This window comes from Plecotus auritus (genome assembly GCF_963455305.1).
Source record: "Plecotus auritus genome assembly, chromosome: 13".
Lineage (NCBI taxonomy): Eukaryota > Metazoa > Chordata > Mammalia > Chiroptera > Vespertilionidae > Plecotus > Plecotus auritus.
In genome coordinates this window covers 27,018,993-27,032,520 of record NC_137779.1, presented here as the reverse complement: position 1 = coordinate 27,032,520, position 13,528 = coordinate 27,018,993, and the positions used below count along the sequence as shown (strand labels likewise).

At 49.3% G+C, this 13,528-nt stretch overlaps 1 protein-coding gene across 1 annotated transcript in view; it reads right to left on the bottom strand.

Moving 5' to 3' along the window:
• Positions 1 to 9,760, bottom strand: part of KREMEN1 (kringle containing transmembrane protein 1) — a 55,086-nt gene extending 45,326 nt beyond the window's left edge. The window contains exon 1 of the mRNA XM_080649651.1: positions 9,554 to 9,760. Within this exon, the coding sequence (XP_080505777.1) occupies positions 9,554 to 9,650 (97 nt within the window). The 5' untranslated portion in view covers positions 9,651 to 9,760. The remainder of the gene's footprint in view (positions 1 to 9,553) is intronic.
• Between the last annotated feature and the right edge of the window lie 3,768 nt (positions 9,761 to 13,528).

Here is a 13,528-nt window from a genome sequence, read left to right as displayed (position 1 = left end):
CCATTTAGGATATTATTAATACATACCATCATCAAATTGAAAAACAAAAGGCAGCTTTTGAGAAAGAATCTAGCTGTATAATACATACAGGGAGATTAGGCCAGCCCTTGGTTAAAGAATGGACTCAGCAGAACTCTAACTAATTTCATTAATTAACCATGGATTTTACTGCCGATGCCACCAGAACACTTTCTATCACTTTGGTGATGGTACCGCTCTTGATATATATTTGAGTACAAATAGATCCACTTCAATTTTGAAAAAAATTCACACTAAAAATAGTTTACACATAAAGAAGCTGGAACCATAGATGTTTTAAAGCTCCAAGTCCAGTTCTCTGATGGACGATAACTTAGTGCATTGTAAGTCAACTTTGAAGGAAACAAAAAAGTAGACAAAAAATGGAGCACTTTGCAAGCACAAAAGCTAGAATAGTTACAATGCACTCCTATAGAAACGAGGGCCTTTACAACTAGCCCCACAGCACCTGCTGCCCCAGCTCCTGTAAGACTTTGATCACCTTGAACTGTAATTGCCTGAGAAGCACCTCGCCCTGCTTCCACTAGCCTGTGAGTTTCTTGAGCATCTCACTCATTTTTGTACCCTCAACTACAGACCACACAGAACGTGCCTGGCAAATGATAGTTTAGCGAGGGAAGCAGGTGTAGGGAGTTAGAGGGTGGGGAAAAAACACACCCATTACAGACATGTTCAGAGTGCCCCATTTTCCTTACCAATTTATGTCTCTAGGCTAGTAATCATGACTTACCTAGCAATGACCTATGAGAAGTGCCAGGGAAGTTTATGTAAATCAAGCATTTGAAGGTAAAATACTTGCTATTTAAACGGGGGGGAATCTGCTATTTAAAGAAAACCTATGGTGAAGCCATTTGTAATAGGGGACAATCAACCCCTTTGTAATGAATATCCATTTTATATTGTGAGTTTGCTTTAAGCAGGAGACACCTGGCTGAAATCTACACTTTGCCTTACCATCTCTTGAACAACCCAATTTCACACAGTTCAAAGCTTTCAATCAGTCTAAAAGGAGACAAAATAAACTGATAAAATAATCCAGAGTCTGGGCAAGTTCTATCAGTATTGCCTGGACTCTGTTTAATTTCAGCTGGCTAGAAATTTCCCCAAGAGAGGTGTCCTGGAGGGCGGCCAGTGCTCCATGGAAGCCAGCCTCTGGGCTATTCAGCTTCCCTTGGTTGATAGGAGATGGCAAATAACACTAGCGTTCTTGGGTGCAGAGCTGACTGCCAGGAAGACAGCATATCTCTAGAGCAGGGGTGGGCAAACTTTTTGACTCGAGGGCCACAATGGGTTCTTAAACTGGACCGGAGGGCCGGAACAAAAGCATGGATGGAGTGTGTGTGTGAACTAATATAAATTCAAAGTAAAGAAGCGGAGAGGAGAGCAAGAGAACCGGATAGAACAGCCGGATCCGGCCCGCGGGCCGTAGTTTGCCCACGGCTGCTCTAGAGCCTGTCTTTAAAGTAAAACCTGAAGCAACGACTTTGTAGTCTTCTATGAAATGGCACAGGGATGAGTCCTAGTCAGAGATTTGGGGAATGCAGCAGGCATTGGCTAAGCACTTGTTAGTTGGTTTCAAGATAAAAATGACTTAAGTGACAGGTTCAAAGTTCTGACCAGGGAGACAGTTTGGGGCAGTCGGGAAGACTCAGTTGTACCAATGACCTATAAACAGGAACAAGCAGTGCCATCATCTCTAGCCACCCAGAGCAAGGGCAGCGACGGCCAACAATTTGATTTGACACTCCAAGGTTTAAAGTTTCACGTAATGTTTCATGGCTGTGGAGTAGGGTTGCCAGATTTAGCAAATGAAAATACAGGATGCCCAGTTAAATCTGAATTTTAGAGAAACAACAAATCATTCCTAAAGATATTTAAGTTTTCATTGCATGAGACAGACTAAAAAACAAAAAGATTCACTGTTTACATGAAATTCAAATTTAACTGAGTGTCCTGCATTTACTCTGGCAATCTCAGTTTAGAGAGCAGAAACATACAGTGAATCACAGATCTTATTCCATCAAGATTTCTGAAACACTGTTCACAGAAATGTTTAAGGAGCTCAATATGGATAATGAAGAATCTACTTTCTCTTCTATTTTTAAAATAGATTTTTATTGATTTCAGAGAGGAATGGAGGAGAGAGATAGAAACATCAATGATGAAAGAGAATTATTGATCGGCTGCCTCCTGCACACCCCATATTGGGGATGGAGCCTACAACCTGGGTTTATGCCCTGACCGGGAATCAAACTGTGACCTCCTTGTTAGTAGGTTGATGCTTCATTTGCCACGCTGGCCAGGCAAATGAAGAATCTACTTTATTGAGTGAAAAACATTGATCAGAGTTGCCTACTCCTGGGCCACAGAGAAGGGAAGGACAAAATAATAATACAGTTAGGACAGGGTTAACACTACTGACACTTTGGGCTGGATAATTCTTTGTTGTGGGGCTATCCTGTTCATTGTAGGATGTTTAGCAGCACCCCTGGCCTCTCCCTGCTAGATGCCAGTAGCACACCCCATCCGACCCTGAGCTGTGACAACCAAAAATGTCTGCAGATAGTGCCAAATGTCCCCTGGGAGCAAAACCTCCTCTACTTGGTTTAAACCACTGAATTAGAAGAAATGGTCAGATAAACAGGAAGTGTCATATCCATTAACCAGTGGTCATATAAAAGATTCTTCTCAAGGGAGAGATTTTCAGCTTGCCCCAGGTCCCTTCAAGCCCCTAACGAGGAGGAGAAGGCCTAGTCGCGTCAGCTAAGACAATCAGAAACCCTTCGTCTGCCAGAAGCGCTCAGGAAGAACCTTTGGCGAGCCAAGCCAACGGAGCTCTGCATGGCAGTGCACACATCACAGCAAGCAGGGCGTCGCACCCAGCCTTTGAAGACGTTCCTTTTAAGTTAACCTCCCTCCCAACTAAACTTTTTCCAAATCTCTTCCTGCCATTTGGAAGTTGAGTGATTCTCAGCTGAAAAGGCCTGTATATACGAGGTGCAGATGGCAGCAGTTACAGCCCTCACCAGATGCTGCAGTCTCTAATTTGATTGAAAGGATATAATTAGACAACAGAAACACTTTAATGAAAGAGCAAAACATGGAGGGAGGGAAGGATTGAAGGCCCTTAACTGATGCCAAAACACCCACCAGTAATAGAGGCTTTGAGTCTGGGGAAAGGGAAGGGGAAAACCCCTTAAAAGGACAGTCCCCATCCTGTTTATTTCCCCATAGAAATAGGAATAGGGATTTTATTATTGTAGATTTCCACTGTATTTTATGTGGGAACAATCTGATTAAAACCAGAAGGGTCTTCGGAAGAACATCAAAGAAAAACAAATATGGCTTCTGTGGTCATTATTAAAAATATTTTTACCAGCCCAATAATTTTCTTTGAAGATGAATTTTTATAGATTGAACAGCAGCAAGTAATTTACATACTGTGATGGCATTGGTTAACAAGCCCTACTTTTCTAGCAGAGAACTACTTAGTCGCCATATTTTCATCCAACTTCAGGACACCAAGAACATGGACAGCCACTTCACGTATGTTTGGGAGGTATAAAGAAGCCTTGTAGAGTGAGTCCTATATGCTGATGCTGCACCCATTTTGAATGATCTTTAAAAGTTGTCTATGCTGTTTTTACTATTTACTAGCTTTCAGACTTTGAGTGTGAGTAAAATGTTCTGGTTTTAACCAAGAATCTAACCAAACTGAAAAGAATCCAGCCCTCGAAATCTGAAGTTGCTAATGTGGTGTGACACTGGGGTTTGGAAGTGGCTGCAGCCGCCTCAGCCCACTAGAAGCAAGCCCCGCCCTTGTGGTAAATTGAACAATAAAAGTTTGAATGCTTTGGTTACTTGCCAGGGATTAAATCCGTGGCAAAAGAAACTAGACACTGGGCCCAGCAGAAGGACAGCCCTGAGAGAGTCCTGCTATCCCTGGGAGGGAGGGAGGGAGGGAGGCAGCCTTGCATGTGAGATGGCCTAAAATCTTCTGTCTTCCTAGCACCCAGCTTCATTCCTCCCAGTGGTCGGCAAACTGCTGCTCGCGAGCCACATGCGGCTCTTTGGCCCCTTGAGTGTGGCTCGTCCACAAAATACCACGGCCTGGGCGAGTCTATTTTGAAGAAGTGGTGTTAGAAGAAGTTTAAGTTTAAAAAATTTGGCTCTCCAAAGAAATTTCAATCGTTGTACTGTTGATATTTGGCTCTGTTGGCTAATGAGTTTGCCGACCACTGTCCTAGATGAATACTTCCAGGTTCCAGCTGGATTTTCAAGGTCTAACAGAATATGGAAGGAATGCCAATCATTGTTCCCACCCATTCAGGGACTGCACAGTGAGCCAGCCAGGAACAGGGGCTAGAGGAGATCTCACTTCCAAACTTTCATAGGTAGTTTCATATGGGACACTTTTATTCACTTCCTCCTCTGTTGTCCTTATTCAGGAGGCAAAAACTCAGACAAAAGCTACAGATCCAAACTTCCGGCCTCCCTCAAGTGTTTTGCATTAACTGTTCCACAGTACAAACACAATCAACTTGGTATGTTAGAATGTTTCAATTTGTGTGTGTTTTTTCAAAAATGTTTTAATTAAAACAGAATAACCAGCCTAAGCACATTGTTGTTTTTTTTAAAGGCCACTTTAAAAATGACGATAGAACCATGGAAATAAAATTCAACTGTTTAGGAAAGTGATAGAAGTTTGTTTTCTTCTGCTTTTTCCCCAGCTGTTTTTCTAAGTCTCGGGGCTGGTGCCACCTGCTGCCTGGGCTTTCCTCTGAAAAACAGATCTCTCAACGGTTTGTTCCAAGCAACATCTGCATAGCTGAACACGCCATGGACCAGTTCCAAGGCAGGCACTATTTTCTTTATGTAGCGCACACTGAACCATACTGAATTTCCTTTTAAAGCATTTTTTTAAAAGTCTTATTAAATATCCAAATGTATGTGCATGAACTTCCCCCCATATGTAACTTTTTTTTAATTGGTAGTAAAATACACGTAACATGAAATTTACCATTTTAACCATTTCTCCCATATGTCTTCTGAAGTTAGTTAATAGTAAAAGGTAAAGGGTGCATTCATTCACCAAAATCAAGCCTCCTTGTCACCTTTCCAGGCCAATGAAAATAAATCAATACATATGGACCTAGAACAGGACTTGGCAAAGTACAGCCTGTGGGCCAAACCTGGACCACTGCCTGTTTTTGTATGGCTCATGAGCTAAGAATGATTTTTAAATTTTTAAATGATTGAAAACAATCAATTTGTGTGACATATAAAAATTGCATCAAATTTAAATTTCGTGTCCATAAAGTTTTATTGGGGCACAGCCATAACAATTCATTTACATTTTGTCTATGGCTGGCTGTTTTTGTTCTGCAAAGTCAGATGTGGCCCATGAAGTCCAAATTAGTTAGTCTGGCCCTTTATAAAAATACATTTGCCAACACCTGACCTAGATGGAATGACAGGCTCAAAAATCCTAAACTAAAGTTGGCATATAGCCCACCACCAAAAATCCCTAATCTGTACTATGAAGATATTTAAAGCAATACATTTTATCTTCATTATTTATTGCTATTGATCCAACTATGCTAAATCATATGGAGGTGTATCAATAATATCTATATTAAGCCGAAACCGGTTTGGCTCAGTGGATAGAGCGTCGGCCTGCGGACTGAAAGGTCCCGGGTTCGATTCCGGTCAAGGGCATGTACCTTGGTTGCGGGCACATCCTCAGTGGGAGGTGTGCAGGAGGCAGCTGATCGATGTTTCTCTCTCATCGATGTTTCTAGCTCTCTATCCCTCTTCCTTCCTCTCTGTGAAATATCAATAAAATATATTTAAAAAAAATAATAATAATATCTATATTAAGTGCAACAACTTGTTTATTAGTAATGAGCCTAAGTGGAACTTCTTTTTGTGTTAAGACTTATAAAACGTCTCATTGCTTATCTCAAACCTTTAAACAGCTTTGTCTAGGGGCCAAATCAAATGTCACAAAAAGACCAGGGTTCTTTGATACCCGGTGAGTTTTGACAGTTTTGTGTTTCTTACAATAGTCAAAGCACGAAAGTAACTGGTATGCATGCCAGTCCACTTTACTCCGCTCAGACCCTCTGTTGCATACAGATAATTCTATTAACATGGAAGTCCCCAGGAGGGACAGGGCTCTGTCCAGTGTGAAGCTCTCCCTGTTAACTGAACTCATAGGTTTTATGGCAAGACATACTACTGGCTAACAGGATGAATTCCAGGTGAGGACTTAGAGGAGAATGCGCATCAGCTATAAAACGCAGTTCACGGCATATGTAACCTGAGTTGAGAAACTGCTGCTGCACACCTGAGAGCCAAATGTCGTGAAACACCCAAGCAGGTAGTTTGCCTTTGACAGAAAACTCAAATAGCCTCAGTCCACCCAGGTTTCTCTGTTCTTCCTACCTCTTGGCTCTCCCCTGCGGGTCAATAAAGTCCAGATGGGAGTTCAACTTCGAAAAGCCCATCAGCCCCATGGCCCTGGCTGCTTTCCTCCTAAAAAAGGGAGTCCTGCCCTGACCGGTTTGGCTCAGTGGATAGAGCGTCGGCCTGCGGACTGAAGGGTCCCGGGTTCGATTCCGGTCAAGGGCATATACCTTGGTTGCGGGCACATCCCCAGTAGGGGTTGTGCAGGAGGCAGCTGATCGATGTTTCTCTCTCATCGATGTTTCTGACTCTCTATCCCTCTCCCTTCCTCTCTGTAAAAAATTAATAAAATACATTAAAAAAAAAAAAAAAAAAGGGAGTCCGGATTCCACCATTAACCTCTATCTTCCTCCTTATCAGTTGGGGAGGAAGAAGAAAGTCTCAAAGGAAGAATGGGAAGGAGAAAGGAGATGATTTGGGGTTGGCTATACACTGTAATTAGAAGTAGCATTGATGGGGAATGAGCTAACTGTTTTTATAAAAGTCAGCATTCAAAAATGCAAACCACCAGTAATTTAAATATTACAAAATTGTACAGAATATAAGTACTTGAAATAATTTTTTCCATCCACAAAATTCTAGAGAAAATTACAGTATCAAAAAATATAAAATGGTAAGTTTGGTATATCCTCGGAAAAAAATATGTTTGGTTGGGTTTTTTTTTATTTTTGGTCTTTTTTTTTTTTAATTGGAAAGGATTTTAAAAACCAGTGGGCAGGCTCTAGATGTGATACTCAAGACCATGTGGTATTTCCCTAAAACTGCTTCCTGGAAGTCACAGAAGCTCTGAAGTACCAGGACAGAAGAAAAACGAGTGGATGAGGCTCAATGCATTGGGATCGTGGGCCACTTATCATAAGTCATTTCACAATGGTTATTTATTTGTCCTTACCTCAGACTCCCAACTAAAAGCACACCAAGGTTTGAGATTCAAACTATGTAAAAGCTGCTGCATTTGACCCTTCCTTGGGAAGCAAAGGTGCCCGAGGAATGGATGCCACCTTCTAACAAGTAGTGTAAGCAGCGTTGGCTCATGTAACACTTTTCAGAGCTACTACTCTGCCCTTCCCAGAAGGGGACCAGTTTATTTCCACCAGCACCTCTCTCTCCTTGGAGGACATTAAATCCTGACCACACAGATGGCAAAGTGGTGCTAAGGGGTTACTAGGTTACAGTTATGTTGACATATCCTGGCTCTCAGAAAGTCTCTCCTTCATTCCTCACATACGGCAAACAGTAGAAGTGATCAAACTTGTGTAGAAGTTTTTGTAGATGTCTCCTAGAGGGCTGCCACCAATCACTCAGAAACCACTTCCTAAGCCTAAGGTTTACAATAGTTGGAGACATTCCCCCCCGCCGCCCCCCCCCCCCCCACACACACACACTGATCTGAAGCCAAGCTTTGCCTTTTACAGGGATTAATCAGACTGTAAGCTCAGAGCATTCTCAGGGCAAATGAGGTGTCAGCACTTGGTGAACTGTGAAGCACTATAAAAAAAGCATTATTAAAACTACATTTATCGATTCGATTGCCTTCTATACGTAGGGGTGTACCTGCAATATATCATTTAATCTTCACAACCCCCTGTACGGCAGTTGTCATTATTATCCCACCTTTACAGAGGAGGAAAGCGAGGCTCAGAGAACTGAAGGCGGGGCCCGAAGTCACACTGTAAGTGACAACACCAAGTCCTATCTTTTTCCGCGGATCCACGCTGGTGAGTAAACAAAATAACTCTGGAGTTTTCTTTCAGCAGCAAAAAAATATCCTGTCTTTCCAACATCACAGTCTGCAACACTGGGTGGAGAACCCCGAGGTGGGCCTCCCTGCTTGGACACCCCGGGAATGAGCTCCTGCCTTCTTTTTCACTAGCGCCCAAGTCTCAACACCCAGACAACCTGCAGAGAAATGCTAGCGGGGCCAGACAACGCCCTCTCGCCTCTCTTCAACTTGGAAAGAGTTCTGCTGCAAGGAAGGGTGTATATGGAAGCTAAGCACAGTCCCAGCTCCCATCCTACTCCAGGGCTCCCACCTCGGGAAGACCTGGCCTTGGCCTTGGGGGCGGTGACCCTATTCAAAGTAGGGGGCTACCCAGGAAACGGGACTCTGCATCGCATCCCTAAGCTCTACAGGGGAGACGTTTCCCATCACCCCTTCCTTCCTTCCTTCCTTCCTCTCTCTGAGCGGGCCGGCACCTGAGTCACCGGGAAGTTCAAAGCGGCCCGGAGGGGGGTCGGGGGGGACAGCGAGGGGGCGCTCGGGCTGCGAACAGCGGGTCCTCCGGGACCTGCAGAGCCGGCAAGTCAACCCGATTCCTCCCGGGGCAGAGATGGCAGTGTTGGGCCATTGGAGCCGGGCGCCCGCTCCTCTCCGCTGCGCACCCGCCCCTGAGCCGAGAGGCGCTGGGGTCCACGGGTCGCAGGGGGCGCGGGGGCGTAGTTATGGGGCTTGCGAGGGAATCCTGGCCCGGGAGGGGGTGTCGCTGAGGGGCTTGGGGAGAAGGGGCGGCGTCTTGAGGCGGGGGCAGGGAGTGTCCCGGCCCGAGGTGCGCTGGTGGGAGGCTGAAGGACGGGGTCCCAGGAGGTGCAGAAGCCGAGGGGGCGTCCCAGCCGGGGCGAAGGGTGGGTAAGGAAGGGGTCCCGGGAGGCACTGAGGCAGAGGGGGCGTCCCAGCCTGGGGGGCGTCGCGGGGTGACTCCCAGGTCCTGAGGCAGGTGGGCACCACCGGGCCCGAGGGGGCGTCGCTGAAGGGCCTGTGGCGGGGGGTGGGGGGGGGTCCGGGTCCTGAGGGGGGTACCGGCCCGACCCGAGAGGGCGTCGCTGAGGGGTATGGGGGAACCCGGGTCCTGAGAGGGTACCGGCTCGGCCCGAGGGGGCGTCGGAGGGGCCTGTGGGGGTCCGGGTCCTGAGGGGGTACCGGCCCGACCCGATGGGGCGTCGCTGAGGGGCCTGGAGAAGGGGTCCCGGAAGGAAGTGCGAAGGAACTGGGTTCCCGGCGGCCCCCCGGGCTCGCTTTGCACGGGGTCGGCGTCGGGTGCCCACTCACCGGGTCCGGGGCCAAGGCCGGGTCCGGGCGCGGGCCGGGCCGCCAGCGTGAGCGCGGCAACGGAGAGCAGGGCGAGGCGGGCGGCGGGCGGCGCCATGGGCGTCAGTGCGGGGCCCTGGGGCGCGGCCCGCGGGAGAGGGGGCAGCGCGGGGAGCCGGGGGCGGCCATGGGAGCGGGACGCGGGGCGCGGACGTGGCCCCGCCCCGGCCTCCGGCCGCCCCGCCCCGGCCCGCCCTCCCCAGCGCCGCCACCGCCCCGGCCGCCGGGCCCGCCCGGCAGCTCCGCGAGGCCCGAGACGGATCCGACTGCGCACGCCCGCTCCTCCCACTCGCCCGCCGCGCTGCCACTCAAGCGCCAGGAGCCGCCTACGTTCCCTCCTCACCTGGGCCCGCCCCCGCGGAGCAGCTTATTGGTCCGCTCGAGGGGCGGGGCCAACAGGTGAGGGGCGTGGTTCGGACCTCGCCTCCGAGCCCCTCCGCCGAGGTCTGGACGAGCTGGAGCGGGCTGGGCGCCCAGTGACCCCGGTTCCACCCTCACTCGGGTTGTGACCCAAACGCAGGCACAACCACAGGGAGAATAATCAGAACAGCAGTTTGCAAACTGCTTTCCCCTGCTTGGCTCTCCGTAGTGGTTTAAAATAAGGGTGCTCTGGAGTCAGCCGGAGCCTGTTCATACCCCATTCGGTCACCTGTTACACTTTGGGCGAGACTCCGGGGAAAAGAGCTCCCTTGTTTCCCATTTCCTCACCTGTGAAACGGGGGCGTTGACAGCAACTACTCCCAAAGCGGTGGAAACTTTTTACATGCGCACAGTAGGAGCTTGGGAAATGTTGAGTTCCTTTCACCACCCCAATTCTTGCAGCCACGGAAGCAGCATACTGAGCCCGGTTCCGAATCCTAGCGCACAGCCTTTGTCAGCTGGGGCAAGTTTCCTACTCTGTCTGGGCCTCAGTCGTCTGCAAAACTGGCATCATCAAAGGCCTTCACAGTGTTAGGTGACATCGAAGCAAATACAGCTAGCGCCCGACACGCAGAAATCCAACGTGGATGGGGCAAAGATGCTTTCCTAGACCGAGGCTCAGAGAACGCAGGCTTCCTTAGAGCTCAGCCCCCGCGTGGCAGGCCCTTTCCCCTCCCCACGCCCCCGGGTCTTCCCCAGCTGCACTCGGGGTCTGCGGTGGGCCTCCCTTCTCCCCCGCACTCCCCCAGGCGGTGGAGATTTCCCTTCAGCTCCCGCCGAAAGTGCCGCGGTGACGCCCCGCGAGGCAGGTCCGGGCGGCGCGCCGGGCTCTTTCAAGTCCCTGGTCCCGGACTTGCAAGTGCGGACCTGCGCCCGGTGCGGCGGCGGGAACATCTGCCCTCGTGCGCCGACTCGCCGCGCCCAGAGTGGGGCTGAACCGGTCCCGGCCCGCTTTTGGTGCACCGGCCCCCTCGACACCCCGGAGCCGCCCCCTCGCCCACACCCAGGGTCCATTCCCCCCTCTCCCCGCTCCCCAAGCTGTTCCCAGGGCTGGGCCGCAAAGGCGCAGCCACCTCCCACGAGGCCTCTCAATCTCAGTCCCTTTCCACCCACACGACCCAGAGCTGCGGCAAGAAGAATCTTGTTCTGTCATTGTTTTCACTGTGGCATTCCCGAGTTCAAGAATCCTCTGGGCTCCCTACTGCAGCAGGGGGACACCCCCCACCCAGCGACTCCTGGTCCCCGGAGGACACACCCTCCCCATCCCACCTGGCACTCACCCTCTCTTCACCATTTTGGGCCCTTCCCACTTCCAAAACCTCCTCCTCTGGCAGGACCTGGGAACTCTCTAGCTCTAACTGGTGCCCTTGCAGGCGCAGGCCGGACGCGTGGAAGGAGAATTAAATGAGAAGATGCAGGTGAAAGTAAGCACTCAATACAGGTGAACCTCCCTCCATTCAACAAACACCCAGCGAAGAGAAACGGAAGGAAAGTAAACTTTGGATGGTGAGTGCGGACATAGGGTACACAGGTAAGGAAATGTAACATTGTACACCTGAAGTTTATGTTATTAACCACTGTTACCTCAATACATGTAATAGCTTTAAAAATATGCAGTGAGGGACATGCCAACGGCAGACACAGCACAAGTTTATATTCTAAGGGAGGGGAGGGGGCCAGTCAACCACATGAAAATAACGTGAATTTCAGAGAACAAAGTGTACGAGGGAGACAAGAAAATGATGTTGACAGAGAACGATCTGTGGACTAGTTTACATAGAAAGCTGGGGAAAGGTTTTAGCAAAGCAGGACGGGATGCGGCTCTACAATTGATAGGAATCTTTCGCATTCCATCCCAGTATTTGAGGAGCACATCGGAAGGGGCAGACAGGAGGTGCAAAGTAAGGTTTATCTGGCCCCGTCTGGGGACTCATGCCTCATGACAGTAGCTTTGGCCTGGCCTGGACCCCTGCGGGAAGGGACCCTGCTGCGTGAGTACCCACCACCTCCTGCGTTTGGCCCTCTTGCTTTTGTGTACAGATGGAAAGGGCTATGTCCGTGGTCGGCAAACTACGGCTCGCGAGCCACATGCGACTCTTTGGCCCCTTGAGTGTGGCTCTTCCACAAAATACCACGGCCTGGGCGAGTCTATTTTGAAGAAGTGGTGTTAGAAGAAGTTTAAGTTTAAAAAATTTGGCTCTCAAAAGAAATTTCAGTCGTTGTACTGTTGATATTTGGCTCTGTGGACTAATGAGTTTGCCGACCTCTGGGCTATGTGATTGACAGGGCCCAGTGAGAAATGAAAATGTGTTTGGGGGGTGGGGGTGGGGAGTCCCTTGTTCAGAATGACTAGAAATTTTAAGATGGCAACCACAGGCCATTAAACCAGGTGTGAGGCCCTTCTAAGTTCGGGGACCTGTGTCCCTACAGAGGTTGCATGCCCATGCATCTGGCTTGCACAACAGAATTCAGAAAGGTTGCAAGCCCCTGCCCCCACTGGCTGCTATGAGAAGCATCCCTCATGCCTTCTCCGGGCCTCCCTCCCCTCTCTTCCAGCTTAAAGCCCAGCGCAGGTGGTGGAAACAGGGCACAGAGGCTAAAAATACAGCCGAGCCAGTCTAGGTCAGGGCACTTAATGGCTCAAGGTCTTCTGCTCAGTTATGTGGTCCTGGCCCCTGGCAAGGAGCCGTCTAAGATATTCATTTCACTGCTTCCCGTGCCTTGGGCGGTGAGCAGCTTTAGTTCATGGAAAGAGTGAGGACACTGGCTGGGCCTTCAGGAAGATGGTGGTGGTGGTCTGTTTGCCTCTTGTGTTCTGCTGCTGGACCCTTGGATTCCTCCGTGGGATTTGCCAAGAAGCTGGGAGAGCTCTGGTCGGGTGGCTCAGTTGGTTAGAGTGTCATCCCATACATCAAAAGGTTGCGGGTTCGATTCCCAGTCAGGGCACATACCTAGGTTGTGAGTCCGATCCCCAGTCTGGGCACGCATGAGAGGCAACCAATTGATGTTTCTCTCTCACATCAATGTTTCTCTCCCTCTCTCTCTCTCTCTCTCTCTCTCAAAATTTAATAAACATATCCTTGAGCGAGGGTTAAAAACAAACAAACAAAAAGAAACAGATCGTAGCTGGTAGCATTTGGATGATCCTGGTATCTTGGAAACTCTAGTTGGGGTGACTTCTGCTCACAGGGCAGCCATGTTGTGAAGCGAGCACTGGACGGGGAGCCTGGTTATAATAGTAACAACCACAGCAAACTTTACTGAGGACTCGACCGAGTAGGGTGCAGTGCTTGGCAATGCATGTCGCATAGTCCTCCCAATAGCCCCTGTGAAGGCGGCACCATCACCATTCCCTTCATACAGGGACGTTAAAGGATTCATCCACAGGTCACACAGCAGCGGAGCCGGGCTTTGAACCCAAGCAGTAAGGACTATAGGACTATGCTCCTAGTCGCCATGGTGAATTGGCTTCTTGTCCTTATAGGGTTCTGGCAACAGATATTTACTGAGTGACCC